The sequence below is a fragment of the Temnothorax longispinosus genome, chromosome 6, assembly GCF_030848805.1.
Source record: "Temnothorax longispinosus isolate EJ_2023e chromosome 6, Tlon_JGU_v1, whole genome shotgun sequence".
Taxonomy (NCBI): domain Eukaryota; kingdom Metazoa; phylum Arthropoda; class Insecta; order Hymenoptera; family Formicidae; genus Temnothorax; species Temnothorax longispinosus.
In genome coordinates this window covers 19,273,916-19,293,725 of record NC_092363.1, presented here as the reverse complement: position 1 = coordinate 19,293,725, position 19,810 = coordinate 19,273,916, and the positions used below count along the sequence as shown (strand labels likewise).

General features: G+C 32.2%; 3 protein-coding genes across 3 annotated transcripts; all 3 read right to left on the bottom strand.

Moving 5' to 3' along the window:
* Positions 1–687: 687 nt before the first annotated feature.
* Positions 688–1,779, bottom strand: LOC139815448 (uncharacterized). Its single transcript, XM_071782379.1, has 2 exons — positions 1,102–1,779; positions 688–810 (listed from the first exon to the last, which is right to left on the bottom strand). Exons 1-2 carry the CDS (start codon positions 1,777–1,779, stop codon positions 688–690), a joined length of 801 nt encoding a protein of 266 aa, XP_071638480.1.
* Positions 1,780–3,271: 1,492 nt separating this feature from the next.
* On the bottom strand, positions 3,272–10,353 carry LOC139815194 (uncharacterized). The gene is made up of 5 exons (XM_071781913.1): positions 6,707–10,353; positions 6,484–6,570; positions 3,866–6,414; positions 3,604–3,690; positions 3,272–3,535 (listed from the first exon to the last, which is right to left on the bottom strand). The coding sequence occupies exons 3-5, from the start codon at positions 4,865–4,867 to the stop codon at positions 3,434–3,436; spliced, it is 1,191 nt and encodes a 396-aa protein (XP_071638014.1). The 5' UTR covers positions 4,868–6,414; positions 6,484–6,570; positions 6,707–10,353; the 3' UTR covers positions 3,272–3,433.
* A 1,599-nt stretch (positions 10,354–11,952) lies between these two features.
* On the bottom strand, positions 11,953–14,401 carry LOC139815079 (uncharacterized). Its single transcript, XM_071781712.1, has 2 exons — positions 14,306–14,401; positions 11,953–14,221 (listed from the first exon to the last, which is right to left on the bottom strand). The coding sequence occupies exons 1-2, from the start codon at positions 14,324–14,326 to the stop codon at positions 13,151–13,153; spliced, it is 1,092 nt and encodes a 363-aa protein (XP_071637813.1). The 5' UTR covers positions 14,327–14,401; the 3' UTR covers positions 11,953–13,150.
* Positions 14,402–19,810: the final 5,409 nt, after the last annotated feature.

Sequence of the window (19,810 nt, the reverse complement as noted above, 5' to 3'; positions counted from 1 at the left end):
CGCTGTAAATATTCATGAGTTTCTGTATTCCATGGGGCAATATCCGAAGGCATGCCATCGATGAAGATATAATGATCATGTTTACATCTAATATATTTAGACATAACAATGAGAAAATCGCCTAAGATAAAATTAATAAAATATCGGTAAAATCACACATGGATTCCGAAAATTATTCTATTAATTTATTAAAAGCAAGATAAAAAACGATTTCAAAAAAACTAATTTCCTCAAAAGTAAAAGTATTGTTTATCGATCACGCGGCAGAATTTGACCGAGCTTTCCACAATAAGTTCATTTGTTATGCATTTATTTGCGGTTGTATTTATTCATGCATTATCACAAATAAAGTTTATTTTAAATCAATTAAATGATATTTGCATCTTTGTTTTAATTTTAACGCAAGATTAAGACTATGTAAGATATTTAATGAATACACAAAGACACTTTATAGAAATGTATTTGCAACGTCTTATACAATACATTTAAACAATTTAAAGATATTAAACATGTATTTGCAACTGATTGTTAACGTACGTAATAAAGATTTTAAAATAATTTTTTTATACATATACTTATACACATAAACGTCTTTAGACATCAAACATCATATAATTATATTTCAGTCACAATGATAGAGAAGAGAGTATTTCTAATATCTAGAAAAAGATATTCCTTTTTTTTCTATTATGTATCTTCTTCTAAATAGGTTATTTGGGTAATATTGCTTCTGGTATCTCTATCGCAAGAATGCGACATGACCATAAATTGTGCCAAAATTAATACGTAAGTCGTAATGCTACCAGTCATCTAAAAGTAAAGAAAAGAGTAAACAATATATATTTTATTAATGCAAATGATCTATTACCCACCATAGCAAGAAGCGTTGCGTTCACGGAAAGACCTTTCGTCGAAAATGTACTTCGTGCGCAATGCAATATTTGCAAGGAAAATAACCGGAGCTATAACGTTGGATCGCAAAATGAAGAATTGGAAAACGTAATTACATAAATCAAGTTGATTTCATGTATATAAAATTACATTAGCACGAGATATTTTTATAGTAAAATATATACAAATTAGACTACATTTTTTTCCTACCTCTTCTTTGATTTGCTCATCGCTGGTGCAGTTAAATACGTCGTGAACAGTGGTGCCGATCTCAAATGCTTGATTCTTTCCGGTTTCGCAGATCCAAACTATCAATATTAATTTTAAAAGGCTATATGCTACAGACATTAAGAAGAATGGATCACGAGTCTTATCATTCAAAATGATGGACAACCCATTTTGCCATTGCGTTACATGACGATACACTTCAAAAGTGATATCAGTAAAGGTCAAGGCTATAGTAACAAGAAGCTGTAGACTGAAGATTACGTTCAGCATTTGCATTGTATTGCTCACTATTAAATGCTGCTTTTTCAATGTCTTGAGTTCTATCAGCAAAAATTGATTTTTCTGCATGTCGCAGATCAAATTTGGGGCATATGGTTCATTGTTTACCACGAAATTTTGCAAGTGCATCAAACTGTCATTGATTCTTTTGAAACAGGCCTTTAATACACAAGCGCAATTCACATATTGCATATCCATATGGAACATTAGCAGACCGATGTACGTTGCTAACACATGAAACACGAGATATTCAGGTCCTCTGGAATAATATATGCATCCCTGCATGACTAAGAAGAAGGTGCCTAAGATGTCCTTTACGTGGATCCACTTGGACAGCTTTTGATACGATTCTGGAGGGAGTCTCGAAGAGATCTTCAGCATGGCCTGTAGCACGCGTATTCTAGGACCGCTTAAAATATACGTAATAATTGCTACGAAACCGCCGAAAATAAAATAACAGGTAGCCTCAAGAGTCTCGGTTTCATCTTCGTAATCAATTGTTTTGGTGATAATTTTATGGAGAATTATAAGATCATAACTGCAGAACATACAGAAAAAAAAGGTCAGCAAAATGTAGCGCAGTCTAGAAGTCTCGAAGGACGAAGCATTAATCTTGTACGGAAATATTCCGAGAATGCTGCAGAAGATAAAGCAGGGATACATCAAAGACTGAAAATCTGTAGCGTGAAATAACTGCCATCTTTTCCACATTTTACCCTTGGGTTGTTTTTGGAATTTCGACGATGAGCTGAACATCATCGAAGTATCGTGAAGAATAATAAATTCAAGTCATAGATGATAGTATTATTTATACACGTATTATTTATACACTTTAGCGTTTATAAGCTTGCGAAAGCTGTATTATAAATACAAATATTCAATTAACTTTTCGACGACAAGAGTATGCACAACAATATGGACTCCTTACTGTACACTCGGTGACTTTCAATTTAAGACTGCGAGCAGGTGTTACATTAACTAGCGAAACAGAACTAAAGGGATCATGTGTTAGGTGTAAAGTAACCATGGCACTCTTCGATCGGCAAATATTGTTCTGAAATTCTACATTTAAAGTAATAATAAAATAATAATTTTAATAAAGTAATAATGTTGTAACATGCGACTTATTAAATCATATGTATATTGCGCATGTGTAATAGCGAGTATCAAATGCATTACGTTTATATGCATTAGAATCCATTTATAATGATTATCGAATTTTAAGTTCCATAGAAAATGTTTGATATCTATAATTATCCTGTTACTTTTAGAGATATTTTACTTTTTAATTTATATAATAGAAATTTTTATACTTCTAATTTATTATAAAATATTGACGCACATTTTTCTGCCGATAAAAAATATATTGCTATCAACGTTTGGTTTCAACTCTATCTAACTTATACAGACAAACATGTATTACAAATTGTTTTTGTGTATCTGTTAAAACATAATAATCTAAACTTGATTTGTATGTAATATTGTACTTTAAAGAGCTATAAAAATGCAATTACATGCATTTTCAGAAACAGTGATATTGTTATGAAGTTTCAGAAAGACGAGAGAAACTTTATGATTTTGCAAGCAAGATGATAAACAAAAATACCATAGATTATTCGTTAGCAATACGTAAAAAACTAGCATTTTATAGTATTAATAAAAAATACATGGAAATTTTTTTATATGCTACACACTTTGCAACCATTTCTGCAGTGTAGGCCGTTCGGGTATAAGACATTTATAAGTCAAACGCGACAATTTTCCGAAATTTATTTGATATAATTAACACAGTACAGTTAAAAAATACATTAATTAAAATAAAACTCATTAAAATATTATTTGAAACTTTTTGTCAATATAATACGTGAAATAAAATTCTTTTCAGATGTCGCTATACGTGTATAAATATGTATAATTGTCTATATGCAGATATAAAATACAAATATATTCATAAGAATAAAAGAATGCTTTTAGAGCGTTTAAAAACACAAACTATTTTTTGATTATATTTTGTTTTCTACTTTCTCTTCTCTTATTAGGCTATTTCTCTAATACTGACAGCTCGTCCATCGCAAGAATGTGATGTGACCAAGAATTGTATTAAGATCAATAGATACGTAGTAATGCTACCCACCATCTGAAAAAAAAATCATAAAAATCAACAATACGCATTTAATTGTTTGAAGCAAATAATTGGCTACTCACCGCAGCGAGAAGCGTTGCATCCACAGTGAGACCTTTTGCAGAGAATGTGTTTTCTCGATGCAGTATTTGCATAGAAAATAGTTGCAGCTATAACATTATAATAATCAGTAAATAAATAAAATAATAAGTAGGTGCAGCATTAGGAAATGTAATTATTAATGCGACGATTTAATACATAAAATACATTAGTACTTTAAGGATTTTTATGAAAACATACAAATTAAATACATAGGATTGTACAAATTAAATTACATTTTACTACCTCGTCTTTGATTTGCTTATCACTGGTAATGTTAATCAAATCGTGAACGGTGATACCAATCTTCGCAGCTTGATTTGTCCCACTATCGCAAGCCCATACCATCAATACTATTTTTATAATATAGTATATCACGGACGTCATAAAAAATGCGTACCAAAATACTTTGTCTTCATTGGCCATGGACATAACTATATAGAAGTACAGGTTAAAAGTGATCTGAGAGAAACTTATGACTATAGTACCGATGATCTGCAAACTGAAAATCATATTCAGCATCTGCACTGTGTCGCTGACCATCAGATGTTGCTTCTTCAGGGCTTTAAGTTTCATCAGCAAAAATGGATTCTTCTGCTCGTGATAGATTCGTCTGAGTAGATGAGGTTTATCGCTCATTATGAGTTCCTGCACCTTCGTCAAATTATCGTTAATTTTCTTGAAACAGACTTTCAATACACAAACGCAATTCATGTACAGCATATCCATTTGAAACAGCACTAAGGAAAGATATGTTGGAAATATTGTTAACAAGATTGGCTTCAGAGATATCTTGACGAATAATATTAATGTTTGGATGATAAGGAAGAAGAAACCGAGGATATCCTTAACATGAATTAGCCTGGATAAATTTTTATACGATTCCGAGGGTATTTCCAAAGAGACTTCCAGTACAGTCTGCAACAAGATCAGCCGTGGACCTCTCGAGACATACGTGACGATCGCTACGAAACTACCGAGCACATAATAACTGTGACGCTCAAGAGATCTAGGCACGCTTATGTATATGATCGTTCCAGAAATATCGAGCACATAGAGAATAATTATTCCATAGACGCAGAACATGCAGATAACAATTGTTGATAGAATGTAACGTGATCTTGAAGCCTCGAAAATCGAATCGTTGATCTTGTATGGGAATATTCCAAGAATGCGGCAGAATGTGAAGCAGGGATACATCAAGGATTGAAAGTCCGTAGCGTATAATAATCGCCACCCGTTTCGCATGTTGTTGTTTACTCGTTTCTGGAATTTTAATGACAAAACTGAAGATAAGCAGCAAAATATCAGAGAGTAATAATTTTAATATGCACAGTCTAAAAATTATCTATCACATTATTATTATTACGCTGTGTCATCAATGTTTGAGAGTGATTACAAAAACTTCTATAAATGTAACTTTCACAAATTTCTCTCTTAACAACGATTGCGTAACTCCTTTTTCATCTGCATGTAACAAATTTCACTTGAAAACTGTGAGCAGTTGCTGCGTCGAGTAGCAGGGAATGCCTCAAAGATAATATATTAATCGTGAAGTAACCATGACGTTCTTCGATCTTGTCACTCGGAACATTGAAGTGAAGTACATAAAGAAATTATATCTTTTTGCTGCAACGTACCAACCATACATCAAATCATGTTGACACATTCAAAACAGGTGGCATTAATTGCACAACATCTATATAAATATGTAACACTTAAAAATTTATCAATTCCGTATCCTACACATATTTATTTTGTATACAAGATGTTTCAGAATACTTTTTGTTCCACTTTGAAATTTAATATTTATAATAGAGATTCTCGCGCGCGTATGTATTATAGTAGTTCAATAAAAGAAGAATCAATGTACATCAATTCAATTAAAAACGTGCTGTCATTGATATTTATTTTTTGAATTTAATACAGAGTTAATCGTAATTACAAATAATTTTTTTGAGTGTATTAGAATAAAATACATTAACCTCACTCAATTTTGGCATAATATTACTCACTAACGTACTGTTAAATTATATACGTATATTTTGAAAAACTCTACTATTGCAGGAGACAAAAAGCTGACGGATGTAATATTAATAAATTAAGTTATAATGTGAAAGCAATGATATTATCTCAATTAGACTTATTCTAACTAATTAGTTAGATGACGATAAATTGATATATTTCTGATGAAATTAGCTAGTAAGTATAACGTACTTTACAAGAAAATATCTCAATGTAATTGTTTTTATTTCAACGGCAACATAAGGAAATAAGAAATCAAAAAGTGTTATTATTATAGTACACACATTACGCTGCTTAAAGAGAATTTAAGCCTTTAAACAAATTATCCTTGCTAAATGAAACTCAAACGCGTAAATTTATATGCCATATGAGATTTTTTCACATAAGACGTATCACAGCTGTTCAGAACTGATTTGTTCCTCTTTGAAATATGTTGTTAAACATACAAATATAAGATATATGTGAGAGATTTTTCAAACGACTCAAATTAAAGCTTAAACGTACTTTAATGTGAGAATGTCGAATATTTTACCGCACCATCGACTTTCACGCGCCTTTGTTTTTAAAAGTTGGTGTACCTTCGCACGGTAAAGTACGACGATTGCTCTACTCAAGACCTCTGCAAGGCTATTGCAAATAATAATTGATTATATTTTTTTATAGAATTACATTATTCATGTACTATTGATTGCAGATTTTTCGTCGCAAGAATGTGACATCATCCAGAACTGTAGCAAAATTAACATATTTGTAGCGGTTGTACCCGCCATCTAAAAATACGATAAAATAATAAACATGATAAATTTTATTAATTAAAGCAAACTCTCTCGATTACTCACTGTAGCGAGAAACGGTGCGTCCACATTAAGACCTTTGGCAGAAAATGTATTTTCGCAATGCAATATTTGCAAAGAAAATAACTGCAACTGTAATGCAAAATTTACAGTTAAGTTCATAATAGAAATATGTAATTATAATCAAGTAGATTTAACGTGTACAAGCTATATTAGTATGCAATAAGTCATGGAAGAAAAATACAAAATTAAATTGCACTTTTACTACCTCCTTTTTTATTTGGTTATCTCTGCTGCTGTTAAGTACATCGTGAATCGTGGTACGGATCTCTTGAGCTTGATTCTTGCCTGTCTCGCAAGCCCATACAAGTAACACAATTTTTATAATATAGTACATCGTTGTTAAAAGTAATACGACGAATTGTTTATCCAAATATTTGAACCAATCAATATGCCACTGCAGATAGAAATACAGTTCAAAAATGATTACACAAAAGGTTATGACTATCGTAGCAAGAAGCTGCACACTGAAAATTATGTTTAACATTTTTACTCCGTCGCTGATCATCAAATGTTGCTTCTTCAGAGCCTTAAGGTTCATTATTAGGAATGCATTTTTCTGCTCGTAGTAGAACATTATGGGAACACATGGTTTATTGTTTAGTATTAATTCTTGCATGTGTAGAAGATTATTATTAATTTTTTTGAAACAAGCTTTTAATACACAAACACAGTTTATGTACAACATGTCCATTGTAAAATTATGTAGCATTGTGTACAATGTAAGTATTATATAGATGATATTGATAGGTACTACGTAGAAATATATAAGAATTAATCCGGTAAGATAGATCGTTCCAAAGATGTCCTTGGCGTGAATTAATCTGGATAACTTCTTGTATGACTCCGGCGACAGTCTTGAAGAGATCTTCATTACGGTCTGGAGCAAGCGCATTCGTGGACCGCTCAAAACATGCGTGATAATTAAAATGAAACCGCTGAATGTATATAAAGTTAAAATTTCAAAATTTCTGGTTACGTTTCCAAAACTGATTTCTTTAGAAATAGTTATATTATGAATAATTTTTAGATCTAATACACAGAAGACACATATAATTACGGTCGACAGAATGTAACGTGGTTTTGAAGTCTCGATAGTCGAAGCGTTGATCTTGTACGGGAATGTTCCAAAAATGTAGGAAAGGATGAAGCAAGGATACATTAAGGATTGAAAGTCCGTAGCGTGGAATAGCCACCATCTATTCCACATTTTGTCCTTAGTTCGCCTTTAGAACTTCGATGACGAGCTGAGCATCATCGAAGTATCATGAAGAACAATAATTATATATAAGTCACAGATTATAGTCAAAGATTATTGAAGGTATTGTTTATACACTTTAGCATTTATATAAGCTTAGAAAAGCTCTATTATAAATATTCAATTAGCTTTTTAACGATAAGTGCGTACACCAGTATGGACTTCTTACTGTACACTCGGTGACTTTCAATTTAAGACTGCGAGCAGGTGTTACATTAACTAGCAAAACAGAACTAAAGGGATCATGTGTTAGGTGTAAAGTAACCATAGCACTCTTCGATCGGCAATTATCTGAAATGCTACGTTTAAAATAATAATGTCGCTGTAGGACGCAACTCATTAAATGATATGTGTATTGCGCATATGTAACAAGCGAGCGTCAGATGCATTACGTTTATATACATATGCATTAGAATTTTTAAAGATTTAATAATAACGATTATCTCCTTCTATGGAATTACATTATTCATGTACTATTGATTGCAGATTTTCCATCGCAAGAAAGTGACATGATCCAGAACTGTATCAAAATTAACATGTACGTAGCGGTTGTACCCGCCATCTAAAAATAATAAACATGATAAATTTTATTAATTAAAACAAACGCTCGATTACTTACTGTAGCGAGAAACGATGCGTCCACATTAAGACCTTTGGCAGAAAATGTATTTTCGCAATGCAATATTTGCAAAGAAAATAACTGCAACTGTAATGCAAAATTTACAGTTAAGTAAAAAATAGAAAGATGAATTTATAATCAAGTGTACAAGCCATACAAGCCATTTAACGTGTACAAGCCATATAAGCATGCAATCAGAAAAAAAAATAAATTAATTTGCGATTTCACTACCTCATTTTTTATTTTCTCATCTCTGCTGCTGTTAAGTACATCATGAATCGTGATACGGATCTTTTGAGCTTGATTCTTGCCTGTCTCGCAAGCCCACACAAGTAACACTATTTTTATAATAAAGTACATCATCTTTGTTAAGAGTAATACGACGAACTGTTTATCCAAAAATTTGAACCAATCAATATACCACTTCAGATAGAAATGCAGTCCAAAAATGATTTCACAAAAGGTTATGACTATCGTAGCAAGAAGCTGCACACTGAAAGTTATGTTTAACATTTTCACTCCGTCGCTGATCATCAGATGTTGCTTCTTCAGAGCCTTAAGGTTCATTATCAGGAATGGATTTTTCTGCTCGTAGTAGAACATCGTGGGAACATATGGTTTATTGCATTTATTGTTTCGTATTAATTCTTGCATGTGTAGAAGGTTATTATTAATTTCTTTGAAACAAGCTTTTAATACACAAACACAGTTTATGTACAACATATCTATTGTAAAATTATGTAGCAATGCGTACAATGTAAATATTATATAGATGATATTGATAGGTAGAACGTAGAAATATATAAGAAATAACCCGATAAGATAGAACGAACCAAAGATGTCCTTGGCGTGAATTAATCTGGATAACTTCTTGTATGATTCCGGCGACAGTCTTGAAGAGATCTTCATTATAGTCTGGAGCAAGCGCATGCGTGGACCGCTCAAAACATGCGTGATAATTACAATGAAACCGCTGAATGTATAGAAAGTTATAACTTCTAAATTTCTGGTTACGTCTTCAAAAGTGATTTCTTTAGAAATAGTCATATCATGAATAAATTTCAGATGTAATACACAGAAGACACACATAATTACGGTCGACAGAACGTAACGTGGTTTTGAAGTCTCGATAGTCGAAGCGTTGATCTTGTACGGGAATGTTCCGAAAATGCAGGAAAGGATGAAGCAAGGATACATTAAGGATTGCAAGTCCGTAGCGTGGAATAGCCACCATCTATTCCACATTTTGTCCTTAGTTCGCCTTTGGAACTTCGATGACGAGCTGAGCATCATCGAAGTATCATGAAGAACTATAATTATATATAAATCACAGATTATAGTCAAAGATTATTGAAGGTATTGTTTATACACTTTAGCATTTATATAAGCTTAGAAAAGCTCTATTATAAATACAAGTATTCAATTAGCTTTTTAACGACAAGTGCGTACACCAGTATGGACTTCTTATTGTCAATTTGCACTCGGTGACTTTCAATTTGAAACTGAAAGGGGGTGTTGCAAGTAGCGAAATACAACCAAAGGGAGATCACGTGTTAGGCGTAAAGTAACCATGGCATTCTTCGATCGGCAAATATCATTCTTAAGTGCTACGTTTAAAACAATAATGTTGCGGTAAAACGCAACTCATTAAATGATATGTGTAATGCGCATATGTAATAGCGAGCGTCAGATGCATTACGTTTATATACATATATTTATTAGAATTATTAAATATTTAATAATTACGATTATCTCTTTCTATGGAATTATATTATTTGTGTACTATTGATTGCAGATTTTCCATCGCAAGAAAGTGACATGATCCAGAACTGTAGCAAAATTAACATGTATGTAGCGGTTGTACCCGCCATCTAAAAATAATAAATATGATAAATTTTATTAATTAAAGCAAACGCTCGATTACTCACTGTAGCGAGAAACGATGCGTCCAAATTAAGACCTTTGGCAGAAAATGTATTTTCGCAATGCAATATTTGCAAAGAAAATAACTGCAACTGTAATCCAAAATTTACAGTTAAGTACAGAATAGAAATATGTAATTATAATCAAGTAGATTTAACGTGTACAAGCTATATTAACATGCAATAGGTCATGAAAGAAAAATACAAAATTAAATTGCACTTTTATTACCTCATTTTTTATTTGGTTATCTCTGCTGCTGTTGAGTACATCGTGAATCGTGGTACGGATTTTTTGAGCTTGATTCTTGCCTGTGTCGCAAGCCCACACAAGTAACACTATTTTTATAATAAAGTACGTCGTATTTGTTAAGAGTAATACGACGAACTGTTTATCCAAATATTTGAACCAATCAATATACCACTGCAGATAGTAATACAGTCCAAAAATGATTTGAGAAAATGTTATGACTATCGTAGCAAGAAGCTGCACACTGAAAACTATGTTTAACATTTTCACTCCGTCGCTGATTATCACATGTTGCTTCTTCAGAGCTTTAAGGTTCATTATCAGGAATGGATTTTTCTGCTCGTAGTAGAACATTGTGGGAACATATGCTTTATTATTTTGTATTAATTTTTGCATGTGTAGAAGATTATTATTAATTTCTTTGAAACAAGCCTTTAATACACAAACACAGTTTATGTATAACATATCTACTGTAAAATTATGTAGCATTGCGTACAATGTAAATATCATACAGATGATATCAATGTGTTCCATGTAATAATACATAAAAACTAATCCGATAGTATAGAACGAACCAAAGATGTCTTTGGCGTGAATTAATCTGGATAATTTCTTGTATGACTCCGGCGACAGTCTTGAAGAGATCTTCATTATGGTCTGGAGCAAGCGCATTCGTGGACCGCTCAAAACATGCGTGATAATTACAATGAAACCGCTGAATGTATAAAAAGTTAAAATTTCAAAATTTCTGGTTACGTCTCCAAAAGTGATTCCATTAGAAATCATATCATGAATAAATTTCACGTCTAATACACAGAAGACACACATAATAACGGTCGACAGAATGTAACGTGGTTTTGAAGTCTCGATAGTCGAAGCGTTGATCTTGTACGGGAATGTTCCGAAAATGCGGCAAAAAGTAAAGAAAGGATACATCAGCGATTCAAAATCCGTGGCGTAAAATAGCCACCATTTATCCCACATTTTGTCTTTAGTTTGCCTTTGAAACTTCGACGATGAGCCGAGCATCATCGAAATATCATGAAGAACAACAATTATATATAAGTCACAGATTATAGTCTAAAGATTATTGAAGGCATTGTTTATACACTTTAGCATTTATATAAGCTTAGAATAGCTCTATTATAAATACAACTATTTAATTCGCCTTTTAACGACAAGTGCGTACACCAGTATGGACTTCTTATTGTCAATTTGCACTCGGTGACTTTCAATTTGAAACTGAAAGGGGGTGCTACAAGTAGCAAAATATAACTAAAGGTATCACGTGTTAGGCGTAAGGTAACCATGGCATTCTTCGATCGGCAAATATCTGAAATGCTACGTTTAAAATAATAATGTTGCTGTAGATACATTAGAATTTTTCAAGATTTGTTAATAACGATTATTGAATTTTAAGTTTTGTTGAAAATGTCTGATATTTTTATTCTTTGTTACTTCAAGAGATGTTTTATTTCTTTTTTATATAATAGAAATTTTTATACTTCTAATTTATTATAAAATATTGACGCACATTTATCGCCGATAAAAAGTATATTGTTATCCACACAACGTTTGGTTTCAACTCTATCTAACTTATACAGACAAACATGTATTACAAATTGTTTTTGTGTATCTGAAAACATAATAATCTAAACTTGATTTGTAAGTAATATTGTAATTTAAAGATCTATAAAAATGCAATTACTTGCATTTTCAGAAACAGTGATAATGTTATGAAGTTTCAGAGAGACGAGAGAAACTGTATGATTTTGCAAGCAAGGTGATAAACAAAAATATCATAGATTATTCGTTAGCAATACGAAAAAACTGCCATTTTATAGTATTAATAAAAAATACATAAAAATTATATACTGCACCTTGCAACCATTTCTGCAGTGTGTAGGTCGTTCGGATATAATATATTTATAAGTCTACAACGCGCGACATTTTTCCGAAATTTATTGCGTATAATCAACACAGCACACTTAAAAAATACATTAATTAAGATAAAACTCATTAAAATATTATTTGAAATTTTTTGTCAATATAATACGTGATAAAAAATTTTTTTTAGATGTCGCTTTATATACGTATATACATATGTATAATTGTCTATAAAATACAAAGCAAATATATTCATAAAAAATAAAAGAATGCTTTTAGAGCGTTTAAAGACAAACTATTTGTTGATTATATTTTGTTTTTTATTTTCTTTTATTAGGCTGTTTCTCTAATACTGACAGCTCTTCCACCGCAAGAATGTGACGTGACCAAGAATTGTATTAAGATCAATAGATACGTAGTAATGCTACCCACCATCTGAAAAAAGTTATAAAAATTAACAATATACATTTAATTGTTTGAAGCAAATAATTGTCTGCTCACCGCAGTGAGAAGCGTTGCATCCACAGAGAGACCTTTTGCAGAGAATGCATTTTGTCGATGCAGTATTTGCATAGAAAATAGTTGCAGCTATAACATTATAATAATTAGTAAATAAATAAAATAGTAAGTAGGTGTAGCATTAGGAAGGAATTATTAATGTGACAATTTAATACATAAAATACATTAGTACTTTAGGGATTTTTATGAAAATATACAAATTAAATACATAAGATTGTACAAATTAAATTACATTTTACTACCTCGTTTTTCATTTGTTTATCGCTGGTATTGTTAAGCAGATCGTGAACGGTGATACCAATCTTCGCAGCTTGATCTTTCCCACTATCGCAAGCCCATACTATCAATACTATTTTTATAATATAATATATCACGCACGTCATAAAAACCGAATACCAAATCTCTTCTTCTTCTTCATTGGCCATGGACAAGACTATGTAGAAGTACAGGTTGAAAGTGATCTCAGAGAAGCATACAACTATGGTAACGATAATCTGCAAACTGAAAATCATATTCAGCATCTGCACTGTGTCGCTGACCATCAGATGTTGCTTCTTCAGGGCTTTAAGTTTCATCAACAGTAATGGATTCTTCTGCTCGTGATAGATTCGTCTGAGTAGATGAGGTTTGTCGCTCATTATGAGTTCCTGCACCTTTGTCAAATTATCGTTAATTTTCTTGAAACAGACTTTTAATACACAAACGCAATTCATATACAGCATATTCATTTGAAACAGCACTAAGATGAGATATATTGAAAACATCGTTAGCAAGATTGAACTTATCGTCAGAGTCGTCTTGATGAAACATACTAATGTTAGGATGATAAGGAAGAAGAAACCGAGTATATCCTTAACATGAATTAGTCTGGATAACTTTTTATACGATTCCGAGGGTAGTTCCGAAGAGATTTCCTGTACGGTCTGCAGCAAGAGCAGCCGTGGACCCCTCGAGACATACGTGACGATCACTACGAAACTACCGAGCACATAATGACTGTAACGCTCAAGAGATCTAGGCACGCTTATGTATATGATCGTTCCAGAAATATTGAGCACGTAGAGAATAATTATTCCATAGACGCAGAACATGCAGATAACAATTGTGGATAGAATGTCACGTGATCTCGAAGCCATGAAAGTCGACTCGTTGATCTTGTATGGGAAAATTCCAAGAATGCGGCAGAATGTGAAGCAGGGATACATCAAAGATTGAAAGTCCGTAGCGTAAAATAATCGCCACTCTTTTCGCATGTTGTTGTTTACTCGTTTCTGGAATTTTAATGACAAATTGGAATATGAGCAGCAAAGGAGAACGATAATTTAAATATACACAGTCTAAAAATTATCTATTACATTATTATTACACTGTGTCATCAATGTTTGAGAGATAACAAAAACTCCTGTAAATGTAGCTTTTACAAATTCGTCTTTTAACAACAATTGCGTAATTCCTTTTTCATCTGCATGTAACAAGTTTCACTTGAAAACTGTGAGCAGTTGCTGCGTCGAGTAGCGAGGAATGCATTAAAGATAATATATTAATCGTGAAGTAACCATGACGTTTTTCGATTTGTACTTGTCACTCGAAGCATTGAAGTGGTAGGTACATAAAGAAATTATATCTTTTTGCTGCAACGTACCAACCATACATCGAATCATGTTGACATATTTAAAGCAGGTGGCATTAATTGCACAATATCTATATAAATTTGTAACTCTTAAAAATTTACCAATTCCGTATTGCACATTTTTGTTGTGTATACAGGATGTTTCAGAATAATTTTTGTTCCACTTTGAGATTTAATATTTATAATAGAAATTTTTGTGCGCGTATGTATTATAGTAGTTCAATAAAGGAAGAATCAATGTACATCAATTTAATCAAAAATGTGCTGTCATTGATATTTATTTTTTGAATTTAATACAGAGTTAATCGTAATTACAAATAATTTTTTTGAGTGTACCAGAACAAAATACATTAACCACACTCAATTTTGGCATACTCACTAACGTACTCTGTTAAATTATATACGTATATTGTGAAAAACTCTACTATTGCAGGAGACAAAAAGCTGACGGATGTAATATTAATAAATTAAGTTATAATGTGAAAGCAATAATATTATCTCAATTAGACTTATTCCAACTAATTAGCTAGATGAAGATAAATTGATATATTTCTGATGAAATTAGCTAGTATAACGTACTTTACAAGAAAATATCTCAAAGTAATTTTTTTTTTTTTTTTTTTTTTTTATTTCAACGGCAACATAAGGAAATAAGAAATCAAAAAGTGTTATTATTACCGTAAACACATTACGCTGCTCAAGGAGAATTTAAGCTTTTAAACAAATTATTCTTGCTAAATGAAACTCAAACGCGTAATTCCATATGCCATATGAGATTTTTTCACACAAGACGTATCACAATTGTTCAGAACTTTGATTCAACAAGAGAAACAAGATTTGTTTCTTTTTGATATATGTTGTTAAACATCAAAGTATAAGATATATGTGAGAGATTTTTCAAACGGCTCAAATTAAAGCTTAAACGTACTTTAATGTGAGAATGTTAAATATTTTACCGTCCCATCGACTCTCACGCGCCTTTATTTTTAAAGGTTGGTGTACACTTGGACGGTAAAGTACGACGATTGCTCTATTCAGGACCTCTGCAAAGCTATTGCAAATAATAATTGATTATATCCGTTTATAGAATTACATGATTATTCATGTACTATTGATTGAAGATTTTCCGTCGCAAGAATGTGACATCATCCAGAACTGCAGCAAAATTAACATATATGTAGCGCTTGTACCCGCCATCTAAAAATACGATAAAATAATAAACATGTATTAATTAAAGCAAACTCTCGATTACTCACTGTAGTGAGAAACGATGCGTCTACATTAAGACCTTTGGCAGAAAATGTATTTTTGCAATGCAATGTTTGCAAAGAAAATAACTGCAACTGTAATGCAAAATTTACAGTTAAGTACAGAATAGAAAGATGTAAATAATATAAAATCAAGTAGATTTAACGTGTACAAGCCATCTTAGCATGCAATAGGTTATAAGAAAAATATACGAAATAAATTGCACTTTTATTACCTCGTTTTTTATTTGCTCATTTCTGCTGATGTTAAGTATATCATGAATCGTGGTACGGATTTCTTGAGCCTGATTCTTGCCGGTCTCGCAAGCCCACACAAGTAACACCATTTTTATAATAAGGGCAGTTATTAAGAATATCATACCGAAATTATACGGCTGTTTATCGAAATATTTGAACAAACTATCATACCACTGCAAATGTGAATAGAATCCAAGTATGAATTGAGAATAGGTTATGATTATCGTAGCAAGAAGTTGCACACTGAAAATTATGTTTAACATTTTCACTGCGTTGCTAATCATTAGATGTTGCTTCTTCAGAGCCTTAAGGTTCATTATCAGAAATGCATTTCTCTGCTTGTAGTAGAACATCATGGAAACACATGATTTATTGTTTACTATAAATTCTTGAATGTGCAGAAGATTATTATTAATTTCCTTGAAACAGGCCTTTAATATACAAACACAGTTCATGTACAACATATCCATTACAAACATATGTAGATTTGTGTACGATGAAAATATTATATAGATAATACCGATGATGTGTACCACGGATGTATAGAAATATGTAAGAATTAATCCAATAAGATAAAATGAACCAAAGATATCTTTGGCGTGAATTAATCTGCATAACTTCTTGTACGACTCCGGAGGCAGTCTCGATGAGATCTCCATTATGGTTTGTAGCAAGCGCATTCGTGGACCGTTCAAAACATGTGTGATGATTACAGTAAAACCGATGAATGTATAGAAAGTTAAAGCTGCGAAATTTCTGGTTACGTCTCCGAAGTTGAAGCTTTTAGAAATGCCAATATTATAAATAAATGTCAAGTTTGAAACACAGAAAACACAAACAATTACGGTCGACAGAATGTAACGTAGTTTTGAAGCTTCAAAAGTCGAAGCGTTGATCTTGTACGGGAATGTTCCAAGAATGCGGCAGAATGTGAAGCAGGGATACATCAAGGATTCAAAATCCGTAGCGTGGAATAGCCACCATCTTTTTCGTGTTTTGCTTTCGGTTTCTCTTTGAAACGTTGACGACGAGCTGAGCATCATCGAAGTATTATGAAGAACAATAATTAAGTCATAGATTATAGTCTAAAGATTATTGAAGGTATAATATACACTTGTTTATATAGACTTTAGCATTTATGTAAGCTTGGAAGAGCTATTATAAATACAATTGTTCCGTTAGCTTTTCAACGACGAGTTCGTTCACACTATGGACTTCTTATTATCAATTTGCACTCGGTGACTGTTAATTTGAAACTGAAAGGGGGTGTAACAAGTAGCGAAATAGAACCAAAGGGATCACGTGTTAGGCGTAAAGTAACCATGGCATTCTTCGATCGGCAATTATCTGAAATGCTACGTTTAAAATAATAATGTTGCTGTAGGACGCAACTCATTAAATGATATGTGTATTGCGCATATGTAATAGCGAGCGTCAGATCCATTACGTTTATATACATATGCATTAGAATTTTTAAAGATTTAATAATAACGATTATCTCCTTCTATGGAATTACATTATTCATACTATTGATTGCAGATTTTCCATCGCAAGAAAGTGACATGATCCAAAACTGTAGCATAATAATTAACATGTATGTAGCGGTTGTACCCGCCATCTAAAAATAATAAACATGATAAATTTTATCAATTAAAGCAAACGCTCGATTACTTACTGTAGCGAGAAACGATGCGTCCACATTAAGACCTTTGGCAGAAAATGTATTTTTGCAATGCAATTTGCAAAGAAAATAACTGCAACTGTAATGGAAAATTTACAGTTAAATACAAAATAGAAAGATGAAATTATAATCAAGTAGATTTACCGTGTACAAGTTATATTAGTATGCAATAGGTCATGGAAGAAAAATCCAAAATTAAATTGCACTTTTACTACCTCATTTTTTATTTGGTTATCTCTGCTGCTGTTGAGTACATCGTGAATTGTGGTACGGATCTCTTGAGCTTGATTTTTTCCTGTCTCGCAAGTCCACACAAGTAACACAATTTTTATAATATAATACATTGTATTTGTTAAGAGTAATACGTTGAACTGTTTATCTAAATATTTGAACTCATCAGTATGCCACTGCAGATAGAAATACAGTTCAAAAATGATTTCACAAAAGGTTATGACTACCGTGGAAAGAAGCTGCACACTGAAAATTATGTTTAACATTTTTACTCCGTCGCTGATCATCAGATGTTGCTTCTTCAGAGCCTTAAGGTTCATTATCAGGAATGTATTTTTCTGCTCGTAGTAGAACATCATGGGAACACATGGTTTATTGTTTAGTATTAGTTCTTGCATGTGTAGAAGATTATTATTAATTTCTTTGAAACAAGTTTTTAATACACAAACACAGTTTATGTACAACATACATTGTAAAATTATGTAGCATTGTGTACAATGTAAGTATTATATAGATGATATTGATAGGTACTACGTAGAAATATATAAGAATTAATCCGGTAAGATAGAACGTTCCAAAGATGTCCTTGGCGTGAATTAATCTGGATAACTTCTTGTATGACTCCGGCGACAGTCTTGAAGAGATTTTCATTACGGTCTGGAGCAAGCGCATTCGTGGACCGCTCAAAACATGCGTGATAATTAAAATGAAACCGCTGAATCTATATAAAGTTAAAATTTCAAAATTTCTGGTTACGTTTCCAAAACTGATTTCTTTAGAAATAGTTATATTATGAATAATTTTTAGATCTAATACACAGAAGACACAGATAATTACGGTCGACAGAATGTAACGTGGTTTTGAAGTCTCGATAGTCGAAGCGTTGATCTTGTACGGGAATGTTCCGAAAATGTAAGAAAGGATGAAGCAAGGATACATTAAGGATTGAAAGTCCGTAGCGTGGAATAGCCACCATCTATTCCACATTTTGTCCTTAGTTCGCCTTTGGAACTTCGATGACGAGCTGAGCATCATCGAAGTATCATGAAGAACAATAATTATATATAAGTCACAGATTATAGTCTAAAGATTATTGAAGGTATTGTTTATACACTTTAGCATTTATATAAGCTTAGAAAAGCTCTATTATAAATACAAGTATTCAATTAGCTTTTTAACGACAAGTGCGTACACCAGTATGGACTTCTTATTGTCAATTTGCACTCGGTGACTTTCAATTTGAAACTGAAAGGGGGTGTTACAAGTAGCGAAATAGAACCAAAGGGATCACGTGTTAAGCGTAACGTAACCATGGCATTCTTCGATCGGCAAATATCATTCTTAAGTGCTACGTTTAAAACAATAATGTTGCTGTAGGATGCAACTCATTAAATGATATGTGTATTGCGCATATGTAATAGCGAGCGTCAGATGCATTACGTTTATATACATATATACATTAGAATTTTTAAAGATTTATTAATTACGATTATCTCTTTCTATGGAATTATATTATTTGTGTACTATTGATTGCAGATTTTCCATCGCAAGATAGTGACATGATCCAGAACTGTTGCAAAATTAACATGTATGTAGCGGTTGTACCCGCCATCTAAAAATAATAAACATGATAAATTTTATTAATTAAAGCAAACGCTCGATTACTCACTGTAGCGAGAAACGATGCGTCCAAATTAAGACCTTTGGCAGAAAATGTATTTTCGCAATGCAATATTTGCAAAGAAAATAACTGCAACTGTAATCCAAAATTTACAGTTAAGTGCAGAATAGAAATATGTAATTATAATCAAGT

Excerpts from the sequence above, each read along its gene's own strand:
- LOC139815448 (XM_071782379.1), bottom strand. The coding sequence starts at position 1,779 with ATGCTGAAGATCTCTTCGAGACTCCCTCCAGAATCGTATCAAAAGCTG. Across the intron at positions 811-1,101 it reads ATGAGCAAATCAAAGAAGAG|ATGACTGGTAGCATTACGAC; the intron begins GTAGGAAAAAAA and ends CTTTACTTTTAG.
- LOC139815079 (XM_071781712.1), bottom strand. The coding sequence starts at position 14,326 with ATGACACAGTGTAATAATAAT. Across the intron at positions 14,222-14,305 it reads TGACACAGTGTAATAATAAT|AAACGAGTAAACAACAACAT; the intron begins GTAATAGATAAT and ends TTAAAATTCCAG.
- LOC139815194 (XM_071781913.1), bottom strand. The coding sequence starts at position 4,867 with ATGCGAAACGGGTGGCGATTATTATACGCTACGGACTTTCAATCCTTG. Across the intron at positions 3,691-3,865 it reads ATAAGCAAATCAAAGACGAG|CTGCAACTATTTTCTATGCA; the intron begins GTAGTAAAATGT and ends ATAATGTTATAG. Across the intron at positions 3,536-3,603 it reads ATGCAACGCTTCTCGCTGCG|ATGGTGGGTAGCATTACTAC; the intron begins GTGAGTAGCCAA and ends TTTTTTTTTCAG.